The sequence below is a fragment of the Hypomesus nipponensis genome, chromosome 11, assembly GCF_054491055.1.
Source record: "Hypomesus nipponensis isolate SF chromosome 11, ASM5449105v1, whole genome shotgun sequence".
In the NCBI taxonomy this organism is placed as follows: domain Eukaryota; kingdom Metazoa; phylum Chordata; class Actinopteri; order Osmeriformes; family Osmeridae; genus Hypomesus; species Hypomesus nipponensis.
Genome location: NC_140371.1, coordinates 3,144,461 through 3,162,547, shown reverse-complemented (window position 1 = coordinate 3,162,547; position 18,087 = coordinate 3,144,461). Strand labels below are relative to the sequence as shown.

At 50.5% G+C, this 18,087-nt stretch overlaps 1 protein-coding gene across 14 annotated transcripts in view; it reads right to left on the bottom strand.

The window, feature by feature from the left end:
* Positions 1 to 18,087, bottom strand: part of LOC146267706 (uncharacterized) — a 132,724-nt gene that overhangs the window by 107,685 nt on the left and 6,952 nt on the right. For 11 of the 14 annotated variants that reach the window (XM_084709758.1, XM_084709767.1, XM_084709757.1 and 8 more), the window contains exons 5-11: positions 16,931 to 17,054; positions 16,005 to 16,280; positions 15,191 to 15,271; positions 14,226 to 14,366; positions 13,789 to 13,851; positions 5,412 to 5,447; positions 2,091 to 2,144 (exon numbers count right to left, since the gene is read on the bottom strand). In XM_084709758.1, the coding sequence (XP_084565884.1) occupies positions 2,091 to 2,144; positions 5,412 to 5,447; positions 13,789 to 13,851; positions 14,226 to 14,366; positions 15,191 to 15,271; positions 16,005 to 16,280; positions 16,931 to 17,054 (775 nt within the window). The remainder of the gene's footprint in view (positions 1 to 2,090; positions 2,145 to 5,411; positions 5,448 to 13,788; positions 13,852 to 14,225; positions 14,367 to 15,190; positions 15,272 to 16,004; positions 16,281 to 16,930; positions 17,055 to 18,087) is intronic. The other 3 variants (XM_084709761.1, XM_084709770.1, XM_084709766.1) reach the window with 2 other exon arrangements.

Here is an 18,087-nt window from a genome sequence, read left to right as displayed (position 1 = left end):
GTGGCCCATTTCCCATTTTCCCAATGGCCCACTCAGACAGAAAATGGTTAGGAAAAGAGCCTCATTCATTAAGCCACATTATACTGTCCAACTGTGCTGCAATTGACCCGAGGGTGCTGACAGCCACCATCACAACCTCAACCATGACAACCACAACCATCACAACCACAACCATGACAACCACAACCATCACAACCTCAACCATCACAACCACAACCATCACAACCTCAACCTTCATAACCACAACCATCACAACCTTCACAACCACAACCATCACAACCTCAACCATGACAACCACAACCATCACAACCACAACCATCACAACTTCAACCTTCACAACCACAACCATCTCAACCATCACAACCACAACCATCACAACCTCAACCATCACAACCATGGAGAAGATGTTTCTCGATGGACAGTTAGAGCCTCGGGTTGTTTGAGGACTGGATTTGAATCCTCCTTCAGCCCCTGCTGGGCTAAGAGAGCATCTGAAGAGGAGGGAGGAGAGATGATGGAGGAGAAGATAGAGGGATAGAGGAGAGAGGGAGACAAGACAGGAGGAGAGGATAGAAGGAGAAAGGATGGAGGAGAAGATAGAGGGATAGAAGATAGAGGGAGACAAGACAGGAGGAGAGGATTGAGGGATAGAAGATAGAGGGAGACAAGACAGGAGGAGAGGACAGAGGGAGAAAGGATGGAGGAATAGATAGAGGGATAGAAGATAGAGGGAGACAATAGAGGGATAGAAGATAGAGGGAGACAAGACAGGTGGAGAGGATAGAGGGAGAAAGGATGGAGGAGAAGATAGAGGGATAGAGGAGGGAGGGAGACTGGACAGGAGGAGAGGACAGAGGGAGAAAGGATGGAGGATTGGATAGAGGCAGGAGAGGATAGAGGCAGGAGAGGATAGAGGGACTCGTCTCACTTCCTCCTCAGGGTGGTGTGTCAGTGTAAGTGACACAGCCAGTCTGAAGCAGGCTCACTGCAGAAGGCTAAGGGCCTGCTGAGGGCCTGGGGTGTCTTGACAGGGCCCCAGTGGCCCGAAGGAGGGTGAAGGTCACTAACCATGACCCTACAGGCCCGAAGGAGGGTGAAGGTCACTAACCATGACCCTACAGGCCCGAACGAGGGGGAAGGTCACTAACCATGACCCTACAGGCCCGAAGGAGGGTGAAGGTCACTAACCATGACCCTACAGGCCCGAAGGAGGGTGAAGGTCACTAACCATGACCCTACAGGCCCGAAGGAGGGTGAAGGTCACTAACCATGACCCTACAGGCCCGAAGGAGGGTGAACTTCCTCTTTTCAAAGATTAGAGTCACTCACACAACGAGGATGTATTCCCACTGTAAGTACTGTCTGGTACCTCACAGGCAAGATAGCCCTGTTTCTTACACACACACACACACACACAAACACACGCACACAAACGCACGCACACACACATGCACATAATGACAGGAACACAAACACATGAGCACAGAAACACACACACACCCATGCACAGACACAGATGAACAGATATACGCGTGTGAGTAGAAATACACCCACTCAAAGCACACATGGACACACACACATGCGTACACACATATACATGTACAGACACCAGCGCACGTACCGAGACCCACGCACGCACACACACACACACGTGCACTTGCATACACACATGTGCATTAACACACACACAACTTCTTTCTCAAACACAAGTACACACGCACTCTCTCCCCTCTTCCGTGCCAGGCATAGCGGAGGTGTCTCGGAACTCATTGTTGGCCCAGTTGTTGTAGGGAGAGGGGCAGAGTTTCATGACCTCAGCCAGTCGATAAAGCCCAAGTATCCGCTCCTATTTCAGGGTGCCAGGACAGTGTTTCACTGCCCTGTAAAACACTAGCTCTGCCTGGACTCAGAGGAGGTCCGCTCTGGTCAGATCAGTATCACGCCCTCTCATACCTGACAGAGCAGGAAGCTTATTTGGTTGCGCAAACGTAAGAAGCTGGTTCCTGCTAGGGCAGACGCAGTGTGTCTTTTAGGGGGTGATGCGGTGGATGTTGCAGAGGACGGTCGGAGGAAATGTTCTGGAAGCTTACCTTCTGTCCAGCAGTGCCGCTCTGCCCCAGGGCCCCTGAGGTACCTGGGTTGCCCTGAGGAGGAGGACACTGATTATTGAGGAGTTACACACACACACGCACACATAGACACACACACACATAGACACACACACACATAGACACACACACACATAGACACACACACACACACAAACACACACACACGCACACATAGACACACACACACATAGACACACACACACATAGACACACACACACATAGACACACACACACACACAAACACACACACAAACACACACACACACACGCACACATAGACACACACACACATAGACACACACACACATAGACACACACACACACACACAAACACACACACACACGCACACATAGACACACACACACATACACACACACACACACACACACACACAAACACACACACACACAGACACACACACACACACAAACACACATAGACACACACACAAAAACACACACACACACGGACACACGTACTCAGACACACACACACACATAGACGCACAGACACATGCACACACACACATAGACACACACACACAGACACACGCACAAACACACACAAAGAGACACCCACAGACACACGCACACACCAACGGTCACTAAACATGTGTGGTGGAAGCACCGTGGCGTCCTTACACCCTTTCACAGCCACTACCCACTACCCCAGACACAGCCGCTCCCCAAGCCAGGGGGAGTGGAGGGGGCCAGGCCATTTAAGTGTTATGTCATTAGAGCATATCCTGTTTCATAGGCTAATATGTCTCCACGCAGCAAGCTTACCGTTTGCCATGGAAATATATTCCAGGATTAGCACTACCTACACACCCAGCCATGAATACAGTCACTGGTGAAGTGTGACTTGCAAACCGTCCTTCATCGCTGTGTAAAGCCATACGGGGGGGGGGGAAACAGCGTCCCTGATTAGAGAACGCTTTGGAGATATTTTCTTTTCTAATCCCCGGAGGAGCAATTGATGGAGGGCAGTAGCAGTGTCATAGGTCTATTCTGTCACAAAAAGAAACAATTAAGCCAGCCAATCTACCAAGATCAAACAGGTTACACTACCTTTCAAATAAGACTAGAAGTAAGCCTGCTGTTTTTAATGCATTACCAGTATTTGTGGCGGGTCATGAATTTCAGGTGATCTCAAAACCTTGAAACTTTTGAATGAATCAGGGTTTGTGGCAGAGGGACTGAAGGTAAACTCCTAAAACCTAGTTTCCACATAAACCTTTAATAAAGTAAGCCGCCCCCACAACCTGGGTAACCATGACAAAGGTTAGGGCTATTAAGGCCCTTTTCATTCTCATGTTGTGGTTTAATTCAGGAATTTAGGAACTTCTAAGTGGGTTCCGTGGAACCTTCCAGCTCTCATGGCTGCCCTCCTCCCCCTCCATCCCCACTCCTCCTCCTCCCCCTCCATCCCCACTCCTCCTCCTCCCCCTCCATCCCCACTCCTCCTCCTCCCCCTCCATCCCCACTCCTCCTCCTCCCCCTCCATCCCCACTCCTCCTCCTCCCCCTCCATCCCCACTCCTCCTCCTCCCCCTCCATCCCCACTCCTCCTCCTCCCCCTCCATCCCCACTCCTCCTCCTCCCCCTCCATCCCCACTCCTCCTCCTCCCCCTCCATCCCCACTCCTCCTCCTCCCCCTCCATCCCCACTCCTCCTCCTCCCCCTCCATCCCCACTCCTCCTCCTCCCCCTCCATCCCCACTCCTCCTCCTCCCCCTCCATCCCCACTCCTCCTCCTCCCCCTCCATCCCCACTCCTCCTCCTCCCCCTCCATCCCCACTCCTCCTCCTCCCCCTCCATCCCCACTCCTCCTCCTCCCCCTCCATCCCCACTCCTCCTCCTCCCCCTCCATCCCCACTCCTCCTCCTCCCCCTGCATCCCCACTCCTCCTCCTCCCCCTCCATCCCCACTCCTCCTCCTCCCCCTCCATCCCCACTCCTCCTCCTCCCCCTCCATCCCCACTCCTCCTCCTCCCCCTCCATCCCCACTCCTCCTCCTCCCCCTCCATCCCCACTCCTCCTCCTCCCCCTCCATCCCCACTCCTCCTCCTCCCCCTCCATCCCCACTCCTCCTCCTCCCCCTCCATCCCCACTCCTCCTCCTCCCCCTCCATCCCCACTCCTCCTCCTCCCCCTCCATCCCCACTCCTCCTCCTCCCCCTCCATCCCCACTCCTCCTCCTCCCCCTCCATCCCCACTCCTCCTCCTCCCCCTCCATCCCCACTCCTCCTCCTCCCCCTCCATCCCCACTCCTCCTCCTCCCCCTCCATCCCCACTCCTCCTCCTCCCCCTCCATCCCCACTCCTCCTCCTCCCCCTCCATCCCCACTCCTCCTCCTCCCCCTGCACCCCCACTCCTCCTCCTCCCCCTCCATCCCCACTCCTCCTCCTCCCCCTCCATCCCCACTCCTCCTCCTCCCCCTCCATCCCCACTCCTCCTCCTCCCCCTCCATCCCCACTCCTCCTCCTCCCCCTCCATCCCCACTCCTCCTCCTCCCCCTCCATCCCCACTCCTCCTCCTCCCCCTGCATCCCCACTCCTCCTCCTCCCCCTCCATCCCCACTCCTCCTCCTCCCCCTCCATCCCCACTCCTCCTCCTCCCCCTCCATCCCCACTCCTCCTCCTCCCCCTCCATCCCCACTCCTCCTCCTCCCCCTCCATCCCCACTCCTCCTCCTCCCCCTGCACCCCCACTCCTCCTCCTCCCCCTCCATCCCCACTCCTCCTCCTCCCCCTGCATCCCCACTCCTCCTCCTCCCCCTCCATCCCCACTCCTCCTCCTCCCCCTCCATCCCCACTCCTCCTCCTCCCCCTCCATCCCCACTCCTCCTCCTCCCCCTCCATCCCCACTCCTCCTCCTCCCCCTCCATCCCCACTCCTCCTCCTCCCCCTCCATCCCCACTCCTCCTCCTCCCCCTCCATCCCCACTCCTCCTCCTCCCCCTCCATCCCCACTTCTCCTCCTCCCCCTCCATCCCCACTCCTCCTCCTCCCCCTCCATCCCCACTCCTCCTTCTCCCCCTGCACCCCCACTCCTCCTCCTCCCCCTCCATCCCCACTCCTCCTCCTCCCCCTCCATCCCCACTCCTCCTCCTCCCCCTCCATCCCCACTCCTCCTCCTCCCCCTCCATCCCCACTCCTCCTCCTCCCCCTCCATCCCCACTCCTCCTTCTCCCCCTGCACCCCCACCTCTCCACTCCTCCCTCACTCCTTCCCACCCCACGTTTCCCTATCCACCCCTTACCCCTCCACCCCACTCCCTGCCTCCCTCCCCCTCCCCCCTACCTTGGCACCGGGAGTTCCCTGTAGGCCGACCTCCCCCTGCGGAGAGAGAGACACACCTGAGTGAGGACCTCTCAGTCTTGTCTTAGTGCTGAGAGCCCCTCATAGTTGTCTCCCAAGCAACGTATGGAGACCAAAACATATTGCTGTGTATAAGTCACCATGATTACTGACACAGTTAGTTAACCAAGGGTGCAGAAATGGGCCAGTAAAATCTATGACAGTAACAGTGAATGAATGGGGACACACAAGTCAATCTACAGTAAAGGAAGATTGACAAATAAGCCAGTTGGTTTGATAACACATTAGACCATGAGTTCAATAACAAGTATCAATTCATCAGACCGTTAGTTCAATTATAATAATAAAGCCATTAGATTGCTAGTTAGACAACTATTATTAACAATTATTAACCCATTAGAGCACTTTAGTCCAACAGCCTGATAATAATGATCAACCCATTAGTGAGAGTCCAGGGGCTCCCATGTTTAACCTCCCACCCTCCGCGCTGAGCCTCTTTCAGCCCAGGTCAACAGCTGCAACAACCCACCTAACACAGGCCCCTCTCTGGAACACCCCGGAACAAGTCCCAACACAGGCCCCTCTCTGGAACACCCCAGAACAAGTCCAACACAGGCCCCTCTCTGGAACACCCCGGAACAAGTCCCAACACAGGCCCCTCTCTGGAACACCCCGGAACAAGTCCCAACACAGGCCCCTCTCTGGAACACCCCGGAACAAGTCCCAACACAGGCCCCTCTCTGGAACACCCCGGAACAAGTCCAACACAGGCCCCTCTCTGGAACACCCCGGAACAAGTCCCAACACAGGCCCCTCTCTGGAACACCCCGGAACAAGTCCCAACACAGGCCCCTCTCTGGAATATGTCCCCCAGACAGCTAGCAGTCTGATGTTGTGCTGCTGTAGACCAGGAGACACAGCTAGCAGTCTGAACCTGTGCTGCTGTAGACCAGGAGACACAGCTAGCAGTCTGAAGCTGTGCTGCTGTAGACCAAGAGACACAGCTAGCAACCTGAAGCTGTGCTGCTGTAGACCAGGAGACACAGCTAGCAGTCTGAAGCTGTGCTGCTGTAGACCAAGAGACACAGCTAGCAGTCTGAAGCTGTGCTGCTGTAGACCAGGAGACACAGCTAGCAGTCTGAACCTGTGCTGCTGTAGACCAGGAGACACAGCTAGCAGTCTGAACCTGTGCTGCTGTAGACCAGGAGACACAGCTAGCAGTCTGAACCTGTGCTGCTGTAGACCAGGAGGAGACACAGCTAGCAGTCTGAAGCTGTGCTGCTGCAGCCTGGGCTGAGCCCAGGGAAACACAGCTAGCAGCGTTTACACTGTCCCAACACCTGGCCGGAATCCCAACACATGCAGCTTACTGCCTGAGCCCCTGAGAGGACTGACGTCACGGCACTTCCTGCTTCCCCTGGGGAAGGAGTGCTGAACTGACCAGTGTTGGGGGGAGTTACTTAAAAAAGTAATATCTTAGTTATTACTTGTTATTGTTGAGTAAGAGTAGTGTGATTAAGTTACATTATTACTTACTGTACAAAGTAATATTATTACTTATTATATTACTATTACTTTTATTAGTAGCAAGTTGTGGGAACGGTTCGCTATCTCTGTTAAGGTTTTAAGTGGATTTTTCGCTAGCTTCCAGCTTCCTTTCTCTGGATACTTTCAAGGTGTTTTTTAAGTTTGGCTGTTTTCGGCAGTACATGGTGTTTCGTTCGGGCAGAGTTTGCAATTCACTTTAATGTTTTTTCCTATCTCTTCTTCCACTAGAAAACGTGAGCTTACACGTTCTGCTGCCTGTTTGTCTGCAGCGTGAATCAAAGGCAAACACTGCGCGCAGGAATTGTCATTTAGGCAACACTGTATTTCTAAGGCTATTATTGTCTTTTGTTGAATTCATGCAGTAACTTGGGAAATTGACGCAAGTTACTTAAATAAGTAACTGTAATAATATTACTCAATGTCAAAAACGAACGCGTTATAGTACTTTGTTACTCACTTATGTAATAATATTATGAAACGCGTTACCCCCAACACTGGAACTGACAGAGAGACATGAGGACCTGGACACAGACCGAGGAAGGCCAGACCATGGTAGGAACACAAGCACACAGGAACACAGCACATCTCATCCGTGACAGCTATAACGATCCCATTAAGACAATTATCCAATTGAGCCAATTATAAAATAATTATAAAGTTTCTGAAATTGAACAATTAACCGAAGAGATTGCAGTATTCATGTTTGTGTCGAAGGTCAATAACCAAGAATGAAATACTAAAATATTGTTATGACTGCTACACACCAGCTTTAATCAGTCCCCTCATCACAACAGGGGCTATTACACAGTCCCTGTTTCTCTAGATAGATATCAATAGATACGGACGGACAGACAGACAGACAGATGGTTAGATAGATAGACAGACTGTACTTCTGTTAAAGAAGTTCTCGTCAGAAATTGGTAGGCTTCTTATGCAACAACAAACCTTTTTTGAAAGGAACGCAACAATAGGAGGAAATCTAGTCAGGAAAAGATTGACCAGGTTCATTCAAATCGTTCATCCAATTCTGTCCACTGTCTCCGAAAGAAATTCCGGGACATTCAAAGGTATATTGAATTAGAGAGAAGACTGAATGAAATCCCAACCAGAGAGTCGGCAGCAAAGTGCTTTAATTGGCTGCCAAACAGATCAGGGATATTGCATTGTGTGGCGGAAAAAAGGAACATTTCACGTATTTATTCCGCTGCTCTGTCTTGCTTCTTCATTGAACATCAAGGAGCTGTACGTGAGCCAATAGGACTCTTCGTTCACTCTGCCGAGGAAAATGGATTTCCTTTCAACTAAGCTGCATTCAGACATCCTCACACTTATCTCTTTAATTTCCTGACGGACCCCTGGATTAATCTCAGCTGTTTAATCCCTGCTTTAGGGATGACACTTATTCCTCCTCCTCTCTCTGTATTAATGGTGTCAGGGTAATTCTTCCTCTGGCAGAAACATAGCAGGAATAATCCTACTCCCTCTCCAAAATGCTTTCCTTGTAGGTCACAGTGATTAACCTACTGTACAGTCCTCATTTTGGCTGTCTTTAAAGTATTTAAAGTCTTTGTGTTAATCTTCATGCAAGGCAAGCTAAATTGACAACCTTGTAAGGCCTTTAAACATTCGAGGGAAGGGTGCTTGTTACCTTATTAAAAGTATAGATCACGTTTTCATAATCTCCCCCTCTCATTTTGTCAAAGTAAAGACTGTGTTAGATGGTTTAGGCCTAATTGCTGCAAGCGTGAGTGGCTCTCTAGTTTATGGAGAGACGAGAGCTGTTACTCACTCAGCCGTCACTTATCCGGCCCCCAGCTTAACCTTCATTGAAGGAAATGTTGTAAATCTGAATTAGAGAGGGTTTGATTGGTCACTACAGGTCCTCTGAGATTTCACACACACCAGCCAATTAAATATGCATGTGTGGATGGGGGTAGCCACCGTTACTTACGCTTTCGAGGAAAATACGAGGGGGAAAAATACTTTTTCATCTATGTTGACGAGCATGAAATTAGTGTGATATACAGCTGGTTTAGAGTCATGGGTTTTCCTGCCGCAGTTTTTTTGAAAAGTAATGAAGGCAGATCAAGTCAGCTGGATATGAAGGCAGCGTTGGTAGACCAGTGTACACAAGTGTACACCAGCCACTGCTGTGACTGGGATAACTGCTGGCTGTACAAACCTTGTTTGTGCATCGTTATGCACGTTGTGGTGCTTATTTGAACGTCCTCACTTTGCCCTCTCACAACCCCACACTACACGAGAAGCCTTCTGTTTGAGTTTGTCATACTGCAGCATGGCACCCCGTTCGTTAAAATGAACGTGGTTTCCCTGTCGAGATAGGCCACATCCTCCAGGCAGTGTGTCACTCTCCCTTCATGTTGTACACACAGGGATGGGATGGATATTGGACTTGATATGTTCCTGCCCTCTACTTTAGCTAGGAGTTATGCTTGTGGCACAGCAGGCCTACTTACTGTACAGTCTATCTTAGATAGCTGTTATAGCAGGGCAAGGGAATACAGGAACACTGTGAACTGATGATGGTTTCGTTATTGGTCTGTGTTGAGTGTGTGAGTGTGTCTGCATGCGTGTGTGTGCGGTGTCTGTGTGTGTGTGTGTGCACGTGCATGTATGACAGTGTGTGTGTGTCCTGTCCTACATCTATAAAGTTGAACAATGGATTTTGGTGTTTCAAAACCCATTGACATTGTATGACTATGTTTAGCTTGTGTTCTGCTCATCTCTCTCGCCAACCGTCTCTGGAGGAGGGGATCCCTCTCTGAATTGCTCCTCCCAAGGTTTCTTCCATTTTTTCTCCCGTTGGGAGTTTTTCTGGGAGTTTTTCCTTGTCTTCCTTGAGGGTTTAGGTTGGTTGAGGGGCAGTTCTATGGGCGTATGTGAAGCCCTCTGTGACATGCTTGCGTGTAAAAAGGGCAATACAAATAAATGTGATTTGATTCGTGTGTGCCGTGTCTCTGTGTGTGTGTGTGTGCGTGTGTGCGTGTGTGTGTTTGTGTGTGTGTGTGCAGGGGCGCCCTATAGGGGGGAAATGCTAGGACGATTCTAAGGACCCCTGACTGACAGGGGCCCCCAAAAATAGAAAAACTAATAGAAATGATCAACAAATATAAATATATATTTTCTTTTTCTTTTTTTTTCTTTTTCAATTCATGGCTGCGCCCCTGTGTGTGTGTGTGTGTGTGTGTGTGTGTGAGTGTGTGTGTGTGTGTGTGTGTGTGTGTGTGTGTGAAAGTATATATATATATGTGTGGGTATGTGCCTATGTGAAAATGTGTGTGCATCTATGAGTGTATGTGGTTCTCCTGATGAATGAGGTCATCATCCTTGACATGACACGTGTCAGAGATACGCCCAGGACAGCATGACGCAAGGCACAGCACTGGTGTGTGTGTGTGTGTGTGTGTGTGTGTGTCAGTGTACCTTACTACGACCATGTCCACCTTTTGACCTTTAATTCTTGTGTAGTGGGTTATAAATATGTGTTCAGCCCTGAACCTTAGCCTGAGAGACACCCCGGAGATCTATCACCCCAGAGACCTGTCTACCACACCAGAGACCTGTCTATCACACCAGAGACCTGTCTATCACCCCAGAGACCTGTCTATCACCCCAGAGACCTGTCTATCACCCCAGAGACCTGTCTACCAGACCAGAGACCTGTCTACCAGACCAGAGACCTGTCTATCACACCAGAGACCTGTCTATCACCCCAGAGACCTGTCTACCAGACCAGAGACCTGTCTATCACCCCAAAGACCTGTCTATCACCCAAGAGACCTGTCTACCAGCCCAGAGACCTGTCTACCAGCCCAGAGACCTGTCTACCAGACCAGAGACCTGTCTATCACCCCAGAGACCTGTCTATCACCCCAGAGACCTGTCTACCAGCCCAGAGACCTGTCTACCAGACCAGAGACCTGTCTATCACCCCAAAGACCTGTCTATCACCCAAGAGACCTGTCTATCACCCCAGAGACCTGTCTATCACACCAGAGACCTGTCTATCACCCCAGAGACCTGTCTACCAGACCAGAGACCTGTCTATCACACCAGAGACCTGTCTACCAGACCAGAGACCTGTCTATCACCCCAGAGACCTGTCTACCAGCCCAGAGACCAGTCTACCAGCCCAGAGATAGACCACACATTGTCGCCTGCCCTCAGACATCTCTGGAGAACTTGACACAGGTCTTCTCCAAATGCATGCAGGTCACCCCTGCTCACCAACACTTCCTGGGGAACCGCTAGGCTGGTGGCTGATGTATATTGCGTCTCATTTATATATAGCTTGGCTTGATAATTGGCAATTAATTATGACGATTGGAACAGAACACAATTTGCATAATCAAGTTAAAAGCTAGTGCCAGTGCCAGTGACCTGCAGCAGCGGCTGGTTGTGCTGGGAGAGGTGCCGCTACGCTCACACCTGCCTCACTGAGCTAGCGTCTCAAATCGAATCGCAGATCTTCAGCAAATCAATAGCTGGCACGTTCGGATCGCCCCCTTCAACGACACAACTCGACAACACAGCTCAACATCAGATCCAATCACAGGAAGCGACGGCACATTAATAAAGTCGCAGGGCGAGGGGGACAGGTCCTCAAACAGAGCCAAAAGAGCCAGCTTAGCCCTCGCATGCCCGGACAGTACTAGACACATGACGGTAGCGCCTGACAGGGACGTGCACAGGCTATGTGTACCTTACTACACTTAAGAGACGGTCACGGTTGTTTTATTCTGTGTCGATAAAAACTGCTTTGACATTGTCAGAAAAGGTAAGTTTTAAGTTGTAGAAATGTATTACATTTCTATATATAACTCAGAGACCCCCTGTCCTGCATGTTTTAGATGTTTCCCTGCTCTAACACACCTGATTCAAATGCATGTTCGTTACCAGGCTTCTACAGAGCTAGATAACTACCCTTTTATTTGAATCAGGTGTGTTTGAGCAGGGAAACATCTAAAACATGCAGGACAGGGGGTCCCTGAGGACAGGGTTGAGAACCACTGGCCTAAATAATCAGACGGCAAGCTTGCCTACCAAACAACAAGCCCGTTATCACATGCTAATTTTTTGGTAGGAAAACCAAGCTACATGTCTGCTGATGGTTAGTTTATAACATTTTGTTTTAACAAGAAAAATAAATGATGGAACTAATGGATTACATGAATTATTATCATAAATCAGGGGTGTCCAACCATGTTTTAGATGTTCCCCTGTTCCAGCACACCTGATTCAAATGAATGGTCATTACCCGGCTTCCACAGAGCTTGATAACGACCCATTCATTTGAATCAGGTGTGCTGGAGCAGGGAAACATCTAAAACATGCAGGACAGCGGCCCTCGAGGACCAGGATTGGACACCCCTGTCATAAATAGTAGGCAGGCTATTTTTTTTTCTTTTTTTTTGTGGTGGGGGGTGCCCTTTTATCAGGCCAGAGCAACTGCCCTTCAAAATTCCTGTGCACGTCCCTGCCGCCTGATTACGCTGCTCTGAGACCTGGGACATGTCCAGGTTGCATGGTAGAGACTGGGGAGAGCGGGACTGGGGGAGGCGAGAGGAGGGGGTACACGTGAGGGGAGATGGGGAGGGTGGAGGGGATGGGGGGTGGGGAGAAGGGGAGGGTGAGGGATGGGGGGTTACTGAAGACAGACTGGATGGAGGAGACAGAATGTGTACGAGCCTGTGGGGTGATGAAGCCAGTAGAAGGCTGACAGAGACCGAGTTAGAGACAGAGGAGCGAGACGGACCAATCGAGACCCTGGAATCTCTGGCCCGGACTGTCCACAGCATCAAACCCGGCTTCCCTTTCAAAACATCTAACATGAGCTGGTGACCAGCAAAGCTGCAGCTACAACCAGCTTGCTCCCGTTCCCACGCCAACCACGAAGCCGTGGCAACGCTGTCGGGCCTTGCGGAACATTCCGGAGCGGTTTTCCCAAAACAAGCTCTGAAACAGAAGCTGAGAGAAATGCGCTGCTCCCCAGGACAGTGTAATTGGGCCGATGACCTCCTTGGCCATCTGCTCCAAACTGCCAGAATACCACCTGTTCTTCCTAATGGATTCCTGTCATTCCCCTACCGGCAGTTTGAGCAGCTCCTCCTCTCAGAGAGCGTGTTCAGCCGTGAGGGACACCTCCTTGCTCTCTCCTCGCTCCCTCAACGGCCCGCTGCACAACCTCCCTCCGGTCAGGTCTCTCTCTGCTAACGTTTTCAAATGCTCGGGTTGCAGCAGGCATTTCACAATGAAACCGTCGAATCGCGCCCACAACTGTGAGACGAATCAAACACACCTCAAATCATCTTAAATGTCATGGATTTGTAATGGACCCAGTTCAGCTGCCCACCAGCACAGGGACGACCAGGACCTACGAAACAATTACAGCTAGACACCAAATACCACCATGACTCTTTTCTATCACTCATAGTATTGGTACATATATGATACATAGGGATGGGTATGACTATCACAGCCCTGTCGATGTCTCCTGCTTCCTGTTGTCCCCTGGGCATGGCTCCAGGTTCCAGTCATCCAGACCATGTCTTCCACCCCCCTGATGGGTCTACGTTCCTCCCCCAGATCCTTCATCAAACACCCCTCCATTTGATTCATATGTCCTGTGTTGCGTTCTCTTGCATTTGGGACCATTAGCTCCCAGTAACAATGTCAGTATAATGGGATGGCAGGTTTGGCCCATGCAGCACAGATGCAGGACTGTGATTGTCCACCGTGCTGTAAAGAGCAGCGGGTGAGATGGTGAGTGGGGGAGGTTGAATGACGCTACCTTGTCTCCCGTGTCGCCCTTCTGTCCGGGCAGCCCTGCCGACCCTGGAACCCCGGGGTCCCCCTGCACGTACAACAAACAAGAAAAAGACAGAAGAATTGGTGGAATGTCCCTTTAGGTTGGAACAGAATCCCTTCCTAATGACTCGTGGAGAGCCTGGCAGAGGCTCTGTCTGAGATGTGCCTTGGATGAAACCAACAGCCGCTGGTGATTGAAGAGCATGTCTTCCACCAAGCAAACACTCACTTATGCCAAATTGCTGCTAATACGTTTTTATTCCCCAGCCTTTGGTGGTCTTCCAGCAGACTCAATGGACTGAACAGGCTTTAATTGTCCATTTATTAGCCGGCTGGTGTTGATTGGTTGTGTGTTCTCAGAGGAACAGTGACAGCTCCTAGGCTCCTTCCATTAGAGGCTAATGAGGGGGCTGGGTGTACCTTCTCTGCTGAGCACTGGCATCTGTCGCTGGGGGTCTGAGGGAGCCTGGAGACTCGGTGGGGGTGGAGGGACAGCATCCGGGGCCTCTGGCCCGGCTCCTGAGGGGGCACGGTGCCCTCTGAGCCATCCCTGGTCCTGCACTGGGTCATCACAGATAGCAATGGCCCTGTTAGCAGGCTGGTCATCACAGATTTCATGAAAGCTGCATCCAATGTCTGGTTAGACTGTTAGGACCTGCTGTTAGGTGTTATAACATGCGGTTGTTTAGGTGCACTGTGTCGGCAAAATGTGATAATAGGGTTAATAGTATTCTGAGAAGGAGAACTCTCTTTCTCTCTTTTAATCTCTCTCTCTATCTCTTTCTTTTAACCTTTCCATCTCGCTCTCTACTTCTCCATCTGTCTCTCTATATCTCTATCTCTCTCTCCCTCTCTATCTCTCCACGTCTCCATCTGTCTGTCTCTCTCGACTCCTCCATCTGTCTCTCTATATCTATATCTCTCTTTCCCTCTATCTCTCTCTCTTCTCTCTCCCTTTCTCTCTCCCTCTCTATCTCTCTCTCTCTTTCTCTCTCTCTCCCTCTCTATCTCTCTCTCTCTCTCTCTTTCTCTCTCTCTCTCTCTCTCTCCCTCTGTCTCTCTCACGAGAGAGAGAGAGAGAGAGAGAGAGAGAGAGAGAGAGATAGAAAAGAAGAGGGAAATAAAGAAAGCGAGAGAGCGAGCGAGAGAGAATGAGAGGGAACAAATAGAAAACATGCAATTGTAATATGTTTCTTTCTCAAATTAAATCCCGTATATGCCCTACAACAGAATCCATTACACAGCATAATAAGCTGTCCTTGTATCAGCATTTGGGTGAGGCTAGCTTGATGGCAATTTATCCCAAAAAATATTTCATAAAAAATGAGTAAATGGTTGAACATCATGGCCATCATGATCAAGTGAAGCAGGGGTGGATTGCTCACCTTGGAGCCAGGAACCTCACAGCAGGTCTCCAGCTCAGCCAGGTAGGGGTCGCAGAAGACCAGGATCTGGAGCAGCTCAATCTGGCAAGGGAGACTTCGTCAGGGCCGGCCACACAACTCACGCTCAGCAACACACAATCACACACAGGAAGTGGTCCATTCTAAAGGTCACGACCCTGCAGAGTCTAGCAGGGTCTGCTGGATGGCATGCTGCTGGTGCTCCCGCACAGTGGTGCTTGTGAAACAGCTGTATGCAGAGCTGTATTCCAGATCTTGACAAGTGTCAGGATATCGTCATCAACAGTGAGCATGCTTTTTCTAGAAGAACTCAAGGAAAACTCAGTACAAAACTGCATTTCTTTATCTCAAAGTATGTGTTCCTTGGTAAGGTAAAATAAAACCAAATACCAAACCAAGTAATTGTTGGTGGTAAAATGACAAATTTTCTAGTGGTAAGAACAGTAAACTAACTTTTGTGTGGTTTGTGAAAAGCCTTAAATCCTAACCCAAAAACCACCACAACCATAGCTCTACCCATGTACAAACCAGTCTCCATAACATCATCTATACATCCACCATCACATCATTTGAACCCTACGTCCACCATCACATCATCTGAACCTACGTCCACCATCACATCATCTGAACCTACATCCGCCATCACATCATCTGAACCTACATCCACCATCACATCATCTGAACCTACATCCACCATCACATCATCTGAACCTACATCCACCATCACATCATCTGAACCTACATCCACCATCACATCATCTGAACCTACATCCACCATCACATCATCTGAACCTACATCCACCGGCCTGCCGTCCTGGACGCGCGTGGTGATGACGGTGCGGCCGCTGGAGTCCACGGCGTCCTTGTCGTCCGTGGGGCGTCTCTCCACCAGCCTGCAGTCCACGTAGAGCGAGGCCATGCTGCTCTGCACTGACAGGCTCAGCTTGTGCCACTGGCGGTCAAACAGGACGTGGAGCTGGCGGCTCCTGAAGGTGTAGTGGAGGATGTTCCTCAGGAGGCCTTGGGCCGAGAACTCCACCACACGCTTCGCCCCGTCCAGCACCACGGACACCTGGGGGGAACACACACACACACACACAGAGAGAAACACACACAGAGAAACACATATACACACACAGAGAAACACACACAGAGAAACACACACAGAGAAACACACACAGAGAAACACATACACACACACAGAGAAACACACACAGAGAAACACATACACACACACAGAGAAACACACACAGAGAAACACATACACACACACAGAGAAACACACACACACACACACAGAAACACACGCACACAGAAACACACACGCACACAGAAACACACACGCACACAGAAACACGCACGGAGAAAACACGTACACACACACAGAGAAACACACACACACAATCAAACTGTCAAGTAAATTCATGTTGCCCTTGCTTGCAGAGCCAATTCAGAGCAAACCCAATTCAGAAAACGTTAACAGCATGCTGGGTCCATGTGTAAGCTCCTCTCGAGCTCACTGTGTGTTGAGCCCACCTCATTACTGGGCCTGTTCCCAGAGGAACATGATCCCATCCCCCCAGTAGCATGCGAGCCACACAGCTTCTACACACAGTTTATTCCCAAGTCAAGTCGGTTCAGGTCAAGTCAAGTCAAACCAGATCAGATGAAACCAGGTGGAGTCAGAGGAGGCCTGTTCCCAGAGTGTCCTGCTGGGTTTACCTGTGGGTCTCCCAGGCGGTCGAAAATCTGCCACAGGTACCACCGGTCTTTCTTTGTGGTCTTCCTCAGGCGGAAGATGGACACCAGAGAGTATTCATCAGACAGACCTCCAGGAAACACCAGGCTGGAGAGACAAGCTCAGTCTGAGCAGCTGAACAAAGGCTCCAAGAAAAATCACATTTAACACCAGCAGTTGAGCTAACAAAGCAGTCCTAAAGTAAATGATTAGTCAGGGGAATGCGAGGCGATAAATTGGACTTGATTCCGTTTTACCACACAATCACCCAGCATAAGATCATTTGTAGAGGCCTACCCAGTGATGTGCTTGAGGGGCTGGAGGGGGGTTCTGCACACTGTGCCCTCTACTCCTGAGTCGCTCAACAATCAGAGAGCCAATCAGCTTTAATGACTTAAGCAAATATTTCAAACCCTTCCCGGAGTGCAGTGGCACTCACATAAAAGTGCTTTGATTTAACGTCAAACATGATTCATTCAACTGGAGGGAATTGATTCAGGCGTCCCTGTCATTTCATTGCCAACCTAATATTCATTGATTGGGGTTTCTATGGAACTGGTCCTCACCTGCTGGTGCAGCAGATGGACACAGGATCTCCAGGGGTCTGCTTCTGAGCGGGACTGTCACAATGGGCTAACAGTCATTAGCACAGGCCTCTGTGCAGCCTCAATATGGGCGCCTAAACATTCCAGTAAAATGACATTGTGAGGACCTCAATAGGAATACGACCCTGGAAGAGATTCAATCACGTATTGAATAGCGACTTGTATTACTCCTCTTCCGTGTATCTGCTTGTGTCGCTCAGCTTCTGGTGGGACTCCTTTCACTTCCTGCCTGCCAAAATGGGCTTAATTAGCTGGAACTACACGACTGATGAAATTATCTGAATGCTTCAGCATCGGAAAGTGAGGGACCGCAAACACAATAAATCATAATCAGCAAAAACACAATGGTAAGGTCATTCAAAGCGGGGGGAGGGAGAGAGAGAGTGAGAAAAAAGGGGGAGATGGGTGGGGTGGAAGAGAGAGAGAAGGAGAGAGGGGAAGGAAGGGGAGAGGGGTGACGGAGGGGGAGACCTAGAGGGAGAGGTAGGAGGAGAGGCAGAAAGACCGAGAGAGAGAGAGAGAGAGAGAGAGAGAGG